This window comes from Oenanthe melanoleuca, chromosome 7 (assembly GCF_029582105.1).
Source record: "Oenanthe melanoleuca isolate GR-GAL-2019-014 chromosome 7, OMel1.0, whole genome shotgun sequence".
Classification (NCBI taxonomy): domain Eukaryota; kingdom Metazoa; phylum Chordata; class Aves; order Passeriformes; family Muscicapidae; genus Oenanthe; species Oenanthe melanoleuca.
Window position 1 is genome coordinate 27,122,282 of NC_079341.1, and position 17,033 is coordinate 27,139,314.

The 17,033-nt window shown below is 38.0% G+C and overlaps 1 protein-coding gene across 2 annotated transcripts in view; it reads right to left on the bottom strand.

The window, feature by feature from the left end:
- The window catches only part of MYLK (myosin light chain kinase), a 191,066-nt gene that overhangs the window by 50,045 nt on the left and 123,988 nt on the right, over window positions 1–17,033 (bottom strand). For both annotated transcript variants that reach the window (XM_056495971.1, XM_056495970.1), the window contains 2 exons: window positions 10,188–10,304; window positions 7,485–7,565 (listed from right to left, as the gene is read on the bottom strand). In XM_056495971.1, coding sequence (XP_056351946.1) covers window positions 7,485–7,565; window positions 10,188–10,304 — 198 coding nt within the window. The remainder of the gene's footprint in view (window positions 1–7,484; window positions 7,566–10,187; window positions 10,305–17,033) is intronic.

Here is a 17,033-nt window from a genome sequence, read left to right on the forward strand (position 1 = left end):
AAAGCATGAAGTAAAACTCTTAGGATCTGGAAAAAAAAATCAGTACTCAAGATAGTATTTCCAACCAATCCATAATTCCTGCTGTCTTCCCTGAGGGACATGCCAAAAATTATGTGCTTGTCTTCTGTAGTGATGAATTTCAGCACCTGGAAAACAAGTACAGTTAATACCTAACCCCATTATCATAAGGACAAGACCTATCCCTGCTTCTGTCTGCTTGTGGAACAGCCTCATTTTAGCTCAGGAGAGCAGAAGGGTTAATGACACACTCTCATACTAAAGGCACATAGAAAACCACCTTCCCCTATGCAAAACATGTCAAGATTTCATCTTCCTAAAGGAACTAAATTGGTTTTTTTCAGCGTTTTCAAAGTTCAAGAGAAACTGTAAAAGAAGTCATGTCTGTAATGTGTCAGACGCCATGGTAAAAAGAATATTTAAGGAAAATTTATGGAAAGCCCAGATTCAAGTATCTGCTCCTTCCTCCCCATCTCACTTGGATCCTTCAGGCTTGTGGGATGTGAGATCATGAGGTCTCTCTCTCCCCCATGGAAATGAATCCCAGTGTAACCTCCTCCAGACCCTTCTGGGGATACATATCCAGATCTGAATCAAAAGTGGCTGTTCTCTGTCAACCTTCACTACTGCCTGCTTTGCCAGAAAGCATGGAATGACTGAGAGCTAGAAGTACAGAAAAAAATTATACATTTGACCTTGTGGTCAAAGTAATCAATTATTCTGTCACAGACTTAGCTGATGGTACGAAAAACTCACTATAGATTTTAGCACAGATAAGATGAAACAGGAGAAAAATGATAGCATTAATGAACCTGTGCTAATTGCTAGAGAGGAAAATGACAGATGTAAAGCTCTGAACACCAGTAGCTTGAAAACTTGATCAAGGTTTGGAAGTTAGAATAGTTTCACTTCATTGCATCGCAAAGAGCAGATTTCTTATAACTGTTTCCAAATAACTGTTTAGTATCTAAATACAGTGAAACAGAAAGCAACTCTGGTTTAAATTCGATGACAAGCAGAAATTAGAAAACTTAATTCCATGCAAGTCAGTTGTGTTTGTGTGCTTCATAAGTTTTTTAAAGCTTTTATTTTATTTTTCATTAAAAACAACTGTAATTTTGTTGCAACATCCCATATTTAATTTCTAAATCATGCAGAGATTGTCCTCTAATTGAGAAATATACAGCCTCTGCCTTCTGAAAACAAAAATAAAACTCAGGAAATACTCACTTTTGCATTTCAGTCACAAGAGAGCTAGCATATACCAGCTCTCAAAGCTTCAATAATATGATCTGGAACACTGAAAATAACTCAGTATTTGAAAACAGCTCAGCTGAAGGAATAAACAATTCCATAGCACTTTAGTAGCACAATTCTTGAGCAACTTCTACAATTAAAGCAAATCTGAGCAGTGCAGAAAAGATCCAGAATGAAATAAAGCTCACAAACAATCCAGGCCATGTAAAATGCTCTAAGAGCTCTGGTGGGAGCAAGACAGCAAGGTTTAGTTTCTTAAGTTCAATTTTCACCCTTTTTATCTACAATTAGACACTAAAAAGCTGTGCCCAAGTGTGCAGAGACAGGAATCTAAGGTAGGTTCTATCCTGCTACCCAGCCTGTTCCATAGGAAAATACTGCCAGGTCATCTGGACATTCAGGAGCTTCAAATGGTTCCAGTGGGAAAAACTAGGTGCTATATACTTTTGGACATTAATTAAGTCAATGGATTAGGTCCCTGTTTTATAGAGAAGAAACTTTATGCTTCTATTATATGCCTCAGATGTGCAGTTTCTAGCCAACGACTTAACTGGAAATTAATGAAGCATGGCACCTCTTCAGTTCAAGGCCACATTGCAAAAACTATTCATTTTTCTCTGCATAAACAGTCAATAAACATTTCTGTCTTCTTCTGTCAACATACAGATATGTAGGATGAACTCCATGAAATATACATGGAAAATAATGTTCTGTGCCAATATTAACTCAGAAAATGTCAGTATGATGAGAGCTGTAAAGGAACTTGGCAGAGATTCCAAATGTATGACCAGCATTAGAGAAACAGTGCTGAAAGGGGCACTCAGGAGAAAGGATTTGGACAACAAAATGGTGTTTCTCCATTGCTCATTTTATATGTACAGTGACAGAATTATTTTTCATCTTTGGAAGCAACCAACCTTCAGTCAGCAGGTTAAATCTTGCATTGCCTTTTTACCTCAGCCCAACTTGACTGGGTTGGGTCCTGTGGCACAGCTATTCACTCTTGGACCCCCAAGCCTCAGGGATGAAGGCAGCACCTTTCATAATTTAGAGTTTCAGAGAAATCCTGTTTAAGTCTTAAAAATAGCTTATGGCAATTTGATTTGCATACATTAAGAGTGCAATTTTCAGCTTAGGAAAATTTTTCCTTGAAAACTTTAGTTAGAGGCTTCTCTGACAATGGAATTCATATTGTTCCAACACACAAAGTACTTGCACTCACTGTGCAGAAAATCTTGGATCTCTTGTCTTGGATCTCACAACAACCAGCAGTGGAGCAGCATGAGCCTTCTGGGAAATTAATGGGACTGAGGGAACTGGCATGGGCAGCTCCTTGACCCTCAAGAGCCACTCAGACTATCCCAGTGACCAAAGAGGTCAGCAGCAGTCACAGATCACAGCTGCTACCCAGTGCCCACATTTCTGCAATTAAAAGAACATCTCTGACCAGAACAGTAACTTCCTTAGTAATTGAGTTCTTCACTTAGAAAGTGGTAAGTTTTACACTTGGCACAAAACAATCTGTCATGATATAAAGATTTTGAAACATTTCATATTAATCTATGCTGTGTTTCATATTATTTTCATAGAATGGAAAATCAATAGAAAGCTTGAAATGTTAACTGATTTAGTTATACACTAAATTGGACACATCAAGCTTAATGTTTTAAGAATATTTTCTTAAAATGGTGCTTGCAGACTTGGATTCTCTGACAAGATTGTTTATTGAAGAGTAAATAACAGCACTGCATGCTAATCACTTGGCCACTGACTCATAATTTTTCCATGGTGATTAACACTTAGAATTCTCCCTACTATGGACAAGAATATATTAACATAATAAGGAGTCCTGTCTAGCATATTTACTTTTATGGTGCATTGTTCCAGAGATGTCACTGCTCAGCCTTGCATTCAAGTGCCAATAATGTTAAAAATTCAGATCTGGGAAGGTAACAGTGAAACCTGCCAAAGGCTTTCATCTGGACAGTGCCAGTGGTGACATTTTATTAATATTTATTCATCAGTAAAAGAATACAGCTACCTAACCAAAAATGTGTTTGATATGAAATCAAATGTCTTATATAGTAGTATATATAAAAGATTTATATCAGCAAGCTACCAAAAACTGCTAAATAACTTACAGGTGTGTAAACAAAGTTATTTTCTTTGATGTAACTTTATTTTTAACTGAATAGAAGAACCTACATTTGTGCAATCAAACTCTATGCTGGGTCAGCCCTTCAATGTATGTGGTCTGGATATGAGAACAGTGGGTTTAAGATGTATTACTCAGATGAGGGAATCCAGGATATCCTGTTAGGTTTTCATAACAATGTCTGTGACAGGTGATAATTGCCATTTCTTAATATTTACTGTAAGTAGTGCTGTGAATTAGGTCTACAAAAATTTTTGGGCATTTCTTTCCAAACACTTCAATCCAACACTTAGATTTATGAGGATAATTTTCTAAAGCATTAATTTTTTTTTCTCAGTAGCTGTAAGTGAGATACAGTTTCTTCCTACTATAGTAAAGTTATGTTGCACAGCTCAGCCATGGTGAAGTTTAAAAAATAGAATCTAACTGCTGTAATACTCCTTTTTCATCAACAAATCTTGAAAAAAGCCTTTGAAAAAAGTCCTTTAGGAAAGCTCATAGTTTACTATTATTTAGTTATAATAGCTTTCTGTAAATTACTGTGATGCCACTTAAAACAAAATCTATACTATCTTCAATACTGCATGCAAACTAATCCTGAAACTGAGGATCAAGAAAGCTGGGATCCATACCTGAGAACAAATCTGCCTCATCTTGGGCTAATTCCTTCTGTTTTGGTCCTCTACTTATCACACATTAAAGACAACAAAATATTTACAAGTGGGGAGTAGTAATATATTTTTTTGAAAAAGGGATATTTATTTGTAAACATTCAAATCTTTATTTACTCTTAAAAATCTCAAGCAGCACTTTGATTTTTCCAGTTTGTTGCAACAAAAACATTTATTTAATAGGCACTGAAGATTTTGCAAGTGGCTTTGGGAATTGAAGTAAGCAATTCCCTTTAAGCTTAATTTGAAGTAAGTTCTAATTTCAAAGAGAACTGGGTGCCTAAATCCCTTCAGAGCAGTTTCAAAGCTTTCTAGAGAAATGTTCAAGTGGTGAGAATTTTTGGCTTAGTGTTTCTGCTACAGGGATGTGTCAAGCCAGGACACCCTTACATTACCCACTGATTGTTCTGGCATGGCACAGAGTATGCAGCATGATAAATAATGAAAGGGTTCAAATTTCCACTGCCTCTTTTAGAAGAAACATAACACTTTCTTATTCTAACTCAGTAGCATTTGACATCCACTGAGCAAAGACCCAACTGGCAAAGCCCAAGTCAGTGCAGTCAGTAAAGAATGAACCAATTCCAGAGGTGCCCTTCCCCTCTTCTCCCTTTTATTTCACCCAGATTCAAAGCTGAATCTGTTTCTTATTCTCAGAAAGAGATTATTTATTCTATTTAGCCTTAGAGGGTGTAGGGTTTTGGTTGCATAATTATTACTAAATTCTGGTGACACAATATTAATTCTAAGCAAAAGGAAATACATTGTAAGTTTTGTAATTTGCCAGCATGGGAGCAATCTTTCTGCAGTAAACACTGCAAGCATCCATTCAGAGATGTTGTTAATCACTGAAGGACACACAGCTTCCTTCATAATGTTCTTCTTATTCTACACCAGAATCCAGTATGAGCAATGCCCCAAATTCTGCTTACTATTGGATTTCTGTAGCTTACAACCCCAAGTTTCCTGTAATTAAATAACACTGTCAGAATGAACAGCCACATTACCCGAGTCAGCAACTATTCTCAGAGTGACACAAATTCTACAAATTAACATACTGACAACATTCACTCTTCCACAAAAAGAAATGTATTGATCTTTAGTTTCAGGAACCTAAAGTTATTACTTTTCTGAATGTTTCTTCTAGGACAAAAAAACCAAGGATCACTTGTAATTTATATAAAGGGAGAAAAGGATGATATAGCTGCTAACCATGAAATTTGACTTGCACTTCTTTACAGAACATGGAAAATAGGGATCATTTCCCTGAAAATAATTTCTAAAAAGCACAGAGTATATGGTCTCTCTATCCCATAGAGTATATACTGCTGTGACTGAATTAACTACTCAAAATTCAGAATTTATTCATTATTAATTCTAATCACATAATTAGGAATTTTTGTTCTCTCTTTCTTCAGTATCAATCTGTACACTCTACTTGCCATTAGGACTGTTGGTAACTTGATGTGGCAACAAAGACCAGAAAAGAGCAGAGTAAAAATATATCTCTTTACAAGACTGGGACATCTTTATTCACAGTTATTCTCTAATACCCTTCTTTTCAAGAGATATACAGTAAAGATAGACAAACATCTGACTTGTAAAGCCCATTCTCTTTCAGGTAAGGAACTTTACAGTCTCTACATCTGATAAGAATTTTAGTGTAGATTGGAACTGTGTAGTCCACTGGATCTGTTTTGTATATTTTGCCCCTGACAAACATACAAATAAAACCTTATTTCAGATGTCAAATATTCACATTCCTCTGAGACTCAGATGTTAAAAAACCACCTGTGAAATCTCTGGAGCCAAATCCTTTTAAAATTAAATATGTATTTTTCAAAGCTTTTCCAAAAACTCTTTCAAAGCCCAGTTTCCTAACATTTTCTCTGGTTACCTCGATGTTTACTGCACAGCAGGAAAGATGTTTTAAAGATATTTTGAAAAGAAGAGCTTATGAGAAGTTCAAGAATTTGAAATACTGAAATAATATGCCATGTAGAAAAACCATTCCCCATTATTTCAATCTTCTTTTTGCAAATATTTCTGCAACCAGAGTTGATAGCTTCTGTTTTGTAATCTATTTTAATTTCCACTAAAACCAGAAGCAAAAGAAGCAGGATGTGGATCAGGTCATAGATCTCCATATTTAGACTTACTTCCCAACTTACACTTTCTCCTGGGAAAGCTGCAATTGATAACACTGCTGGGAGGATCAGAGGAAATGTGTGTGCTGCGTGCACAGAAAATACAATTCAAAAGACTGTTCCATGGAGATTTAAAGGGCTTTAAAATTTTCTATTCTATCGATGTTCAATAACAAAATCATTGTTCTTAACTGTTATTATTTATGCACTTGAAGCTCAGGTGCAGAGGTGGAGCATGTTAATGTGACTCTTCCCACATCCCCAAAAAGAGACTGGAGAGAGAATTATAATGCTCAGCCAGCAACTCAGAAATAGCTGTAGCCCAGGGCATAGTTTTATGTAAGTCACATTTCCAGAAGCACAATTATTACCTGTGATCATCAATCAGTATAAACCTGCTCTGAGTCCTACTGAAAGCAGCTGAAAATGTTCTTGCTGGAAGACCAGATTAGAGTTTATTTATTTGTTTTTTATTTTTTGAGAGAGGTGGATAAAATATTTCATGTTTCCATTAAACCACATCTTTACATCTTTTTAGGAACCCACATGGTGGACACCTTAGATAAATAATTTTCAAAGCCCAGTTTTAATTTAAGAGATGCTTGTATCCCTTGATTTCATAAATAGTATTGGTGTTAGTAATTCTTAAACTGACATTATTGTGCTGCCTTTACCATTTAAAGTTTTCTCTTAATCAAATGCACATATGATGAGTAGGAAACATGGGAATTTATAGCTAATTTATTATTTCACAAAGCATTAAAAGCAAGTTAAGCATTTAGGCTTAAAACAAAGAATTCAATATTTGCAAAACCATTCTCCATGATCATGCCAAAAAAGGACAGACTATTCTACAGGGCATTTCAGTCAAGATGCTTTGCCTACCAATAGTAAAACTTCATATTGTCTACACAGGACACAACACAAATTGAAGCAAACTATTCAAGTATTTCTGTGCTCTTTGAGAGGCAGCCAAAAATAAATCGGTGTCACAAGTTTATTGCACCCTTATGAAAAACAGAGAGTGGAGTGGGTGAGGTCTGAACTCACAGTTTGGGTTCTTACTTCTAATCCCCACATGGCAAAAACTCATTTCACATGACTTAAGTGCAAGAGCTAAAGAAACAGCACAGGCTTCTGATACTATGTCTGCAAACAGAAGAGAATGACCACAGAATCCCAAAGCACTCTTTTGTTTCCACTGAAAAGAAAGCAAATCCAATCACAGGCACTTACTCTCTGTTGGCAGCACTGGGGGAAGTGTGGTCTTAGGCTTCTTGGTCTTCTTCTCAGCAGGCTTTGAGGTCTTTGAGGCATCTGCAATCAAAACAAATAATAAAATACAAATCCTGTTTGAAAATCAATAATAAAAAAGGTGTCTAATAAAAGGTTTATTTTGGATCTTTCTGCAAAGTTAGAGGAAATTGCTGTTCTTTAGGCTTTTAAAAAGAATTTTCTGCACAGATTTGCTGGAGACTGTCACATTCTGAAAGGAAGAGGGAGCAGAGAGGGAAAAACCCCCTACAAAAGCAGCTGCACTAAGAGCCCAAGCATCTAGACAAGAGGTAAAATTTAGATTAGATATTAGAAAGAAATTCTTCATGGTGAGGGCCATGAGGCACTGGCACAGGTTGCTCAAAGAGGTACTTCCCATTCCTGGGGGTGTTCAAGACCAGACTGGATGGGGCTTTGAGCAACCTGATCTCTGGGAAGGAGGCCCTGGTCATGGTAGGGGTTGGAAAAAAATGGTCTTTAAGGTCCCTTCCAACACAAACCATTCTAGGTTTCTATGACCTAAAATGCAAATCCTAACAAGCCCTGCTTGTTACATTGTTTGATCCTGACATTTATCTTTGGAAGAAAGATTATGATTATAGATTATGATCTCACTCTTGTGAGTGAGAGAGCTGTTAGCTACCAGAGAAAAGATGACATAAATTTTATGGAAACAGCTATTTTAGACACCTTCTAGGTGCCAGTTTGTGAAAATTCATCTAAGTTTCCTAAAAAGTTAACAGAGGAAGAGAGAATCTGATAGTAAATAATTCAGAGCAGGAGGCTGTGTGAGAGTTCAGACACCCAGATTCTACACTGAGATCTGCCAACTGAAGTCAAACATTCCTCCAATCTTGAGACCCTGATGTCAAAAGAAATATAATGACTATGATTACTTAGTCTAAAAATCAGCATCTGGGATCTTGACAGTGGACTGAAGAAGGGAGAAATCTGAACTCTTGTTTTAGATCACAATTCTAATTTAAAAATAACAGTCATCCCCTCTGCCAGTGTCAGACACGGGATATCAAACGGCGTCTTTCCTAAATAGCTGGAGTTTGCTACGCTGCCATTCGTCAAAAACCTCTTCTCAGCAGCGTGCCAGTGGAGAATGAAAAAGGCAGATGAGGCAGCCAGTACTGAGGTGAGGAATGTGGCCATCCTGGTCCCCAACACTTTGTGAGCTGTGAGCTCCTAACGCCATGGGTGCCACCACCACAGAGAACCAGACAGCTGAGGTAATGTCATTCACATCATCAGGCAAGGAGCTCACAGCCTCCCATGATCAAGGCTTTGAAGCCAAACTCTACCTGCAGCCTCCTAGAGCACGCACTGTCCAGCAGGAAACTTGAGGTGGGAAATTGGCTAAGGGAAGCTTCAGGAAGAAAAGCAACTACTTGAAGGATATTCAGAAGACAGGGGAAAAAGACATAGTGACTGAGACATTTAAAAGTTGCTAGGGCAGCTCTAAAGAACTACTGCTAAGCTTTTGATGATCTGATCCTTCAGCACTCTGGATCTGTGGTGGTTAAGGTGTTTCAGATTTTGCTTAAAGCCTCTTCCTTGAACTTCAAAACTGACAAAATGAATTACTTTAAATTACAGAACCATAAACAATAGCTTATCAAATATCTAAGACAGATTACTGTGTGACTCTGTAATAGTATCACAGAAGATACTTGTATCTTTAATTGTAAGTTTATGTGTAATTAATTCCTTTTCCAGTTACTGGAAGACTGACCTTTAGTGAGGAGTTACAGAATCACATTCTTGCCTTGTGTCATTAGAAAAAAAATAATAGTTCTCTTTTCTAGACCTCCTGCCACAAATACCACATCTGCAACACAGCTGTGAAGGTTCAGTACCCAAGTTCTGTTATTAGGCTTGTTGTCTAGTTTTGTGTTCATTTTAGTCACAATGGAAAGTCTCAGAGCATTCAATAATAAACTCATCAGAAGGTGAGTTCATTAGAAGGACATTTGGTTACATAAAGCCCCTTAAATAATTTAAACTCCATGGCAGCTTTATAGGTCTGTGTCTCACTCAGCCTCACCTAGGCCTTGCTGAAGGTCAAGATTATTTAACAAGAGTACAGTGTCATCAGCATGACCATGGCTGGAAACAAGTACCTCAGTCAGTAAATAATCCAAGTTCTAAGACTATGGAACTCAAGGGTGGTTGAGCTGCTAATTTGTTTATTTTTGCTCAGTTACACTAGAAAACCAAATGACCAAACATCTGTGAATGCAAAGAACTGGGGAGCTGTGGAGTGAGAAATAGGCCACATGCAGTCCTGAGGCAGACTGAGACCCAGACTCACACAGAGAATTCTCACTGGTCTCAAAGGATGCACACAGCTCAGAAAAAAATCTTACAAGTTCAGCTTACTGCCTTCTAGAAATACAGTGGGCAGCAGGAAAATACAGATTATTCTACACAGTATCCAGAGCCCTTGGTTCTGTACTGTCTCTTTGTTCAAGCTCCTTTATGGTAGACATTGAATTACCTATTGACCAAAAAGGGCAGAGGAGTAGAGTAGATGGGGAAGAGGTTTTTTTCATATGTGTGTGTGTGTAAGTAGCTCCTAAAGGTCATTCTTGGGAAATAAGTTGGAAAGGAGGAGGTTCTAAGGAAGGGTTTTTTTGTACCCAGCACAATACTTACCTTCTACCACCACTTTGCAAGCACATTCAGCTTTCCCTGCTGGGTTCTCAGCTATGCACTTGTACTCGCCCCCATCCTCAGGCATGGCCTTCTCAATGGTCAGTGAGCAGAGTGTCCCTGTACAAAGGAGAGAGAGATCAAATGCATGTCAGGCTGCAGCTCACAAAAACCTTGGTGATAATAAAGGGCAGAAGGCATCAAATGAGCCACTCCTTCACTACAGGTGATCTCCTCTGCTAGAAAAAGCTGTCCTTAAAAATTCAACATTATTGGAGCCTTATTCATGCTAAATAAATCAAAAATTGAATCTTACTGCTTTTTCCTAGGATACTCCAAGTTGTCCCCACAGCCTTGAACTGGTTGCAGAGAAGACCCAGAGCAGCAACTCTGCTGCTCTTCTTGTCTTACAGCAGAGATCAGAAGTCCTCAGTCAGGTGACTTTTTTCTAGAAGTGCTCATAGTGTAGGACTGTAAATAAGAGTTTTACTGTCCAATGCCCATTACTGAAGTTTTGATTCAGCCTTGTCTCTAGCACTCCCCTGAGCATTCATGTGTGTGAGAGCAGGACTTCAGCTGAGTGCCTAAGTTTCAAAATGGCACTGAAAGACATTTTTGCTTGAATTGCCTAATGAATAACTGTCTGTAAAACATCCATTAGAAAGTCCAATATATTAGTGGCAATCAAATTTACCACTGCAAAAAATCCATTTATTTTCGAGCAAAACCACAAAATTTGACTTAATTGGGTTTGCAGAAACAGGATGCGACATAAGCTCATTATTTACCAAGGGAAGCTTGGTATGACCCAAGGGAAATACATTTCCTCTTAAAAATTAAAACTCTGTGAACCAAAAGAGAAGTTGTTCCCAGTAGATGGGGAATGAGGAAGAAGAACCTTGTCCCTTACTTTCACTTGCATTGCTTGGAACAATTAAGTACTTTCCTCCCCAGGGTGAACCCCAATTAAAATGCTCCACACTTTCCCCTTCCAAATATTCCTCATTAAGTGAAGGTGAAATGTGAGCTTGCTTTCTCCTTCTTCATTGGGAAGCTGGATCTGTCTCCTTAACACAGCCTGAGCCATTGTGCACATCTGCCCATTGCTGCTGCCCTGTCCAGAGCACCTCCGCCCTCCACTTACCTCACCTGCAGTAAAACCTTCCCCCTTCCTCCATCTGCCTTTCTCACAGTCATTCCTAATTAAAGAATTGAAGATGTTTGGGTTTTTGTCAGATATTTAGCCTGTGTCCTGAGATGCAAGGAAATTTCCCAGCACCTTTCTCCCTATGGTAACTGGAAGCCTCCCAGAGTGCTCAACTCCATCAAATGTATCCCCTGTGATGTGGGAGATGACACAGGCACAGGTGATACTGGTCCATGAAAAGGACCTTGAAAAGAACTCCCCTCCATCCAAAGAACTTTGGGAGTTTACTAGTTCTCTTTGGAGATGAACTCTGTTTGGACATGGTGATTATTCTCTTGGCATTCAGATTTTTCTCTCATTTTAAACCTGGATGTCATTATTCAAGAAAAATCTTTTAAAAAACATTCAAAATGTTTCCAACAAATTTGGTTTACCAGAAACACACATCCATTAGAAGAAAACTAATTTTTCCCCTCTTTATTATCCTCCACAAAATCAAACAGCTCTAAATAATGACTATTATCCCTTGAGAAATGATGTGAAAACTGTCTCAGAAGAGGAGCACTGACCCCTCGCTCACATGGGCTGTGCTCAGCCAACCACAGGGTGAAAAGAAAATCCACGTGCCCTCCCTGAGGCAAAGCTTTTCCATGAGTCAGGCTGAAGCCAAAAATGTCACGAGCTGCAGTTCCATTCCAAATGGAGGAGAGACAGTAGAAAAGTATTCTTGCAGGCATCTAGCAAATATAAATTCACATGTCTCTGCTGTTTAAAGAGACATTTGGAGAGCAAGCCAAAGATAACTTCCAGTCTAAGAATTCATATGAATCTATGTAACATGATTAAAAAAGATTGCACACTGTAACCTAAAGATGCCATTGAAAAAACCCATAAACTATGGAACAAAGACACAAATAAATGAAGGAGACCTCTGGCCACCTTACTGCAGGAAAGGAGCCTGGCCTGTAACAATAACTGAATCATTAAGGGACTGGAACAATGCAGAATTTACTTCAGCTTCTGCTGGAGTTTTCTACCTGCTCAAAAGCCCTTCCTCAGCTCATCAAAGACTAATGTGACACAGGGTCACACCTCAACACTAATTTAATGAAGTTATTTTGTGAAAAAGAGAGTGAAGGAAATCTGTTTTATTTCAAGGGCCATGTCCTTTTTTCTCCTAACTCCTACCTCCCAGAAAAAAATAATCTGTCTCCTATTTTCCACCACTTTTTCTTTCCCCCCAGGAACTCCATGGGAACAGCACATGCAAAATACATGGGGGTTACTGGGCTTCTTGCTACCGCCAGATACAATAGTAGTAGCCCTCACTGGAGGAACGAAGAGAAAATGAGACCATTTGGGTCACTCTCCTTTATATATAGCCACTAGTATTCATGAAACTGTGCACTACCAGGACTAGGTATGAAATTGGTCAAAGGATCAGAAAGATTTAGCCAGGCTGGATCAGGATTGTAAGGAGAGGCTGAGGGAGCATGACTGTCAAAGCTTCATCTTCATAGAAAACCAGGAAAAAACCCCAAACCACCCAAACCAGGCAAAAGTTGATGAGATTTCATAAGGACAGGAAACTTCCCAACCAGGACTAACCATGTTCTGTGAATTAGAGCTCCAGTCAATTCCCGGGGCTAGAAGGCCAAATGTCTTTCAATGAAGTATTTGGTATTTCCTCTGCAAACCCCATCAGACCTGAAACAAGCTTATTTTCTCAGAACTGCTAGAAAGCCCAGACTGGTTACTCCAGTTGGGTATTCTGAAATCCTGGCACTTCACAAATCCCAATCAGCTAAAAATGCATGCTATCTATTTTGTTCCCCTAGCTCTCTATTTTTTTATTTTAGGAGCCAGGCCATGGATGTTCCTTAAACATTGTCACAAATGTCCAGGATTGGAATAAACTTGAATACTGGAATCTACCATGTAGACATAGGGACTGGTGCAACTCTAAGAAAGACCTTAATTTATTGGAGACTGGTTTAGGTACACAAAGCCTTTCCCTTGAATTTCGAACTATTAAAGGGTTCTCTGACTTACTCAAAAATAGAGCAAGACAGTTTAAAATATCTCTAGGCTTCTGCATTCTTTCCATGAAACTCCACAGAAAGTCAGCCTCAGATATAAAACAAATACACAAACCAACAAAAAACAGCTCCTTAGTCTCATTCCCCACACTGGCATTTAGCTGGCCAACCTCCTGATTTCTACCCATGATGCAGACTCAAGTTTATGGCTTTCCCATTTGTATCCCATGGTATAAGAAAGTACTGTGGAGTATTTAGGCAATATTAATAAACACTGGTCTGTGAGAAATTGTGCTTAGGAGATGCAATAATTTTTTAAGGTGCTCATTAGGCTATAGTGCTAATTTTCTAATAAATCTCTAATGGGCAAGTGTCACAGTCATGTTCAGAAATAAGAAATGAATTGACCAGAAAAATATTGGCTACAGTTACTATGATAACAGAAAAAACAGTTAAAAACCACATGAATTTAAGGGAAGAAAAAAAGTCAAATGTCATTATAGACAATTGATAGAGTTTTAAGGAAAACAATGTAAGAAACCTACTTTAATGATTCACAACATTAGACATTTAATCAGCAAATGTATCTGTGCAAAGGTAATTTTCTTAACCTTTACTGAAATATCTGTGATATATTACATTATTCTGCTTGTAATTAATGCTACATTACCTTTTTAATGACATTGATTTAGGAGAAGTTAAAGCTGCCAAAATAAAGACCTCCTGAAGAAGCTGACAATAGGAAACCATCACTCAGTTTGTTTCTAGTGGATTTCCTCTGTGATCAGACCAGGACCCAAGTTATTAAAAATTTTAATTTATGATGTGAATTTAACTTCTATAAATTTATAGATGCTAGAAAGAAACTTGGAAAGGAGAAGATAGCAGGGCAGTCCTCCTAAACAACCCCATTTACTTGTTAAGCTGAGTCCCATTGACTCAAAGAAAATGGAGCTTGAGATAGTGAAAAGACAAGCACCTGTGGCAGCAAGGGATGCTGTATATTCACAAGGTTTAAAGGTTTAACAGAGAAATAACAAATGTGAGTTCCAATGTTGTGAGGATGGAAGAGAATCAGTAACTCCAGTAAGGGCAGCAAGAGGAAGGTGATCTCCCCATTAATGCTGATACCCACACATTGATTCTGCTTCCTATTTTCTAAATAGGATAATAAACTAACAAACAGCAACTGGAGAGGAGGTATTGGAAAGAAAACTATACCAGAACAACCCCATGCCTCCAAGGGCTGGATAAAATGCATCATGGAGAGAAACTTAGTATGAGCTTGACTTGTCAAGTTTCAATAAAAAGGAGAAAGCTATCTTGGTTACAGGATAGTTAGACTTTGCAATAAATTGCCAATTGTTATAAGAAATGTCTCTCAATTGCTGTATTTAAATCCACACTACATGAATTTTCTGGAAGAGGATAGATTCAGACATAAATGACAATGCAGAGAGAAATGTGGCCTGTGACAAACATGGTATTGTATCAGAACTGATGCTCGGATGATCTCCCTAACCTTAAATTTCCTGAAAAAGCTTTTGTAAGATGCAAAATGCATCTACTTTCAGCAGTACATAGAGTCATGTTAATTATACACCAAATACTTTCTCAAATAATTAAAAAGAAAACAAAAAAGTAATGGTTGATCCTAGCTAGACTGGCACACATAGACTTGCATGACTGAGAGGAAGATTTAGGAGTTAAGTCACAAGAAAGTTGTTAAGGCATTATTGCTAATAAGATTACCAAATTTTTATGCTGCCAAGAAACTTGAGGAGAAGAAAATGCTGGCTTAGACAAAGCAATATAAACTCAGGGTATTTTCTAAGCTACACCACCGCTGCTACCTGAGTCTATTTAGATAGTTTCTCTTCTGTCTATGTAGTCACAGACTACTAAATCTGTCCAAAAAAAGCTGAGCAAGCTGACTTAAAAATGGCAAATGTGCGAGTTTAGATTTATTCACTCGTACACCTCAGCTGGCCAGTTTACTAAGGATGTTGTGCAAAACCCCTTCACTTATAGAACAACTTTTGGAACCATGCAAGGACTTTCTCTGTGGATTTTCTGCCCAAGAGTGAGTCACACAGCAGGACAGTAGCACAGGGCACTGCTGGGCCAGTGCTATACAAATGTAAAACAAAATGGGTCCTGCTCTAAAGGGTTCACCCTGTGAGGAAAATTGTTCTACTCAGTCATTACATGTTTAACTTCACTGCAATGTCTTCTAGAGCCTTATAAAAACTTTTTTTTCCAAACAAAAGGCCCCCCCATAACTTCAAGCAATAAAGCCTCCAATTAAAGTGCCTCTTAACCATGCATCATCTACCCCATAATGTATGAATGTACAATGCTCTAATTTATGAGTACACTCTTTTTATTTGTTAGTAACCATTTATTTTGATCTTTAATGGGCAAAAAGCACATTAATATCTGTCTCAGAAATGTAGATAATTGAGCTCTGACAAGTTTAAAAGAGGAAAAATAGAAAATCAAACCATTAATAAAATTGTACCATGTCAGAAAAATAATGCAAGAGCTCACTTCATCATAAATCATGCCAATCAACCAAGAGAGTACTATTTGGGAGTTGTAAAAAGGAATGGAAGAGCAAGTGTACTGATGTTCATGATCTCAAAGGGAAAATAGCTGAAATGTATAATGGAAGGAACATGACATGGTATCAGCTTATTGTGATTGTGACATTCAAGACAATGCTGCCCAGATTCTGACTTCTACCTAAACTTAACCCTGGAATACTGGAATACACTGCAAGCCCTAGATTAACTACCAGAAATCTGCACAAATGCTACATAAAATATGCCTGAAGTTAAAGGTCATTTTTGGAGTAGGGTTTAGCTTTTCTTTTGGCAAAGGCCTTACCAGTCAGAGACTATGCTGATGCTGGTGTTTGTACACAGCCTTCTCCAATGGCACAGAAGCAGGGATAACACTCTCCCTTCTCCTGCACTCCAATGGCTAAAGTGCCTTGGGTGGGCAATTTAGTGTCAGGCTCTGCAAGCACAGAGGAGACTTGTGAACAGGGTTGTTTCTAACTGGTAAAGGGCCTCACTATCAACTAGGACAAATATGCCAAGGAAACCTATTTTCAGCGAGAGACTACACAGTTTTTAGATAGTTTACCTGTCCTGTGAACTTGTTACACACAAGTATACTTCTAATTTTGACCTTCCTGGCAAAATATGTCAGTATTTAATCACATGCTCCTGAAGCTGAATTTTATGTATTTATCTTCATAATATATTTGGCACCAGGAGATGAGCAAACTTCAGTCTCTTTTTGCCGTTTTTTTTTTTTTTTTTTTTTTTTTCTCTCTCTGTTGGAAATAATAGAGAGGAATAATTCAATTTCCAAAACACATAGTATTCTGGGAGTTTATGCATTATTTACACTGACCAGTTTGTGGGACAGTATTCCATATTAAGATGGGCTAGTAGTGTGACTAAGAAGCAGATGGACATGCATTACTCTAGATAGGGAATTTTCCAGTATCCAACTCATCAAGAACATGTAAGTTATTGTGAAATACCTCTTCTGAATCTGAAAAAGTTCCCCTTGGTCACCACCAAACATCACAACAGAACAAAAGCAGTTGGTGAAATGGCTAAGAACAGACCTAGTTTGTCCTCTTCCATA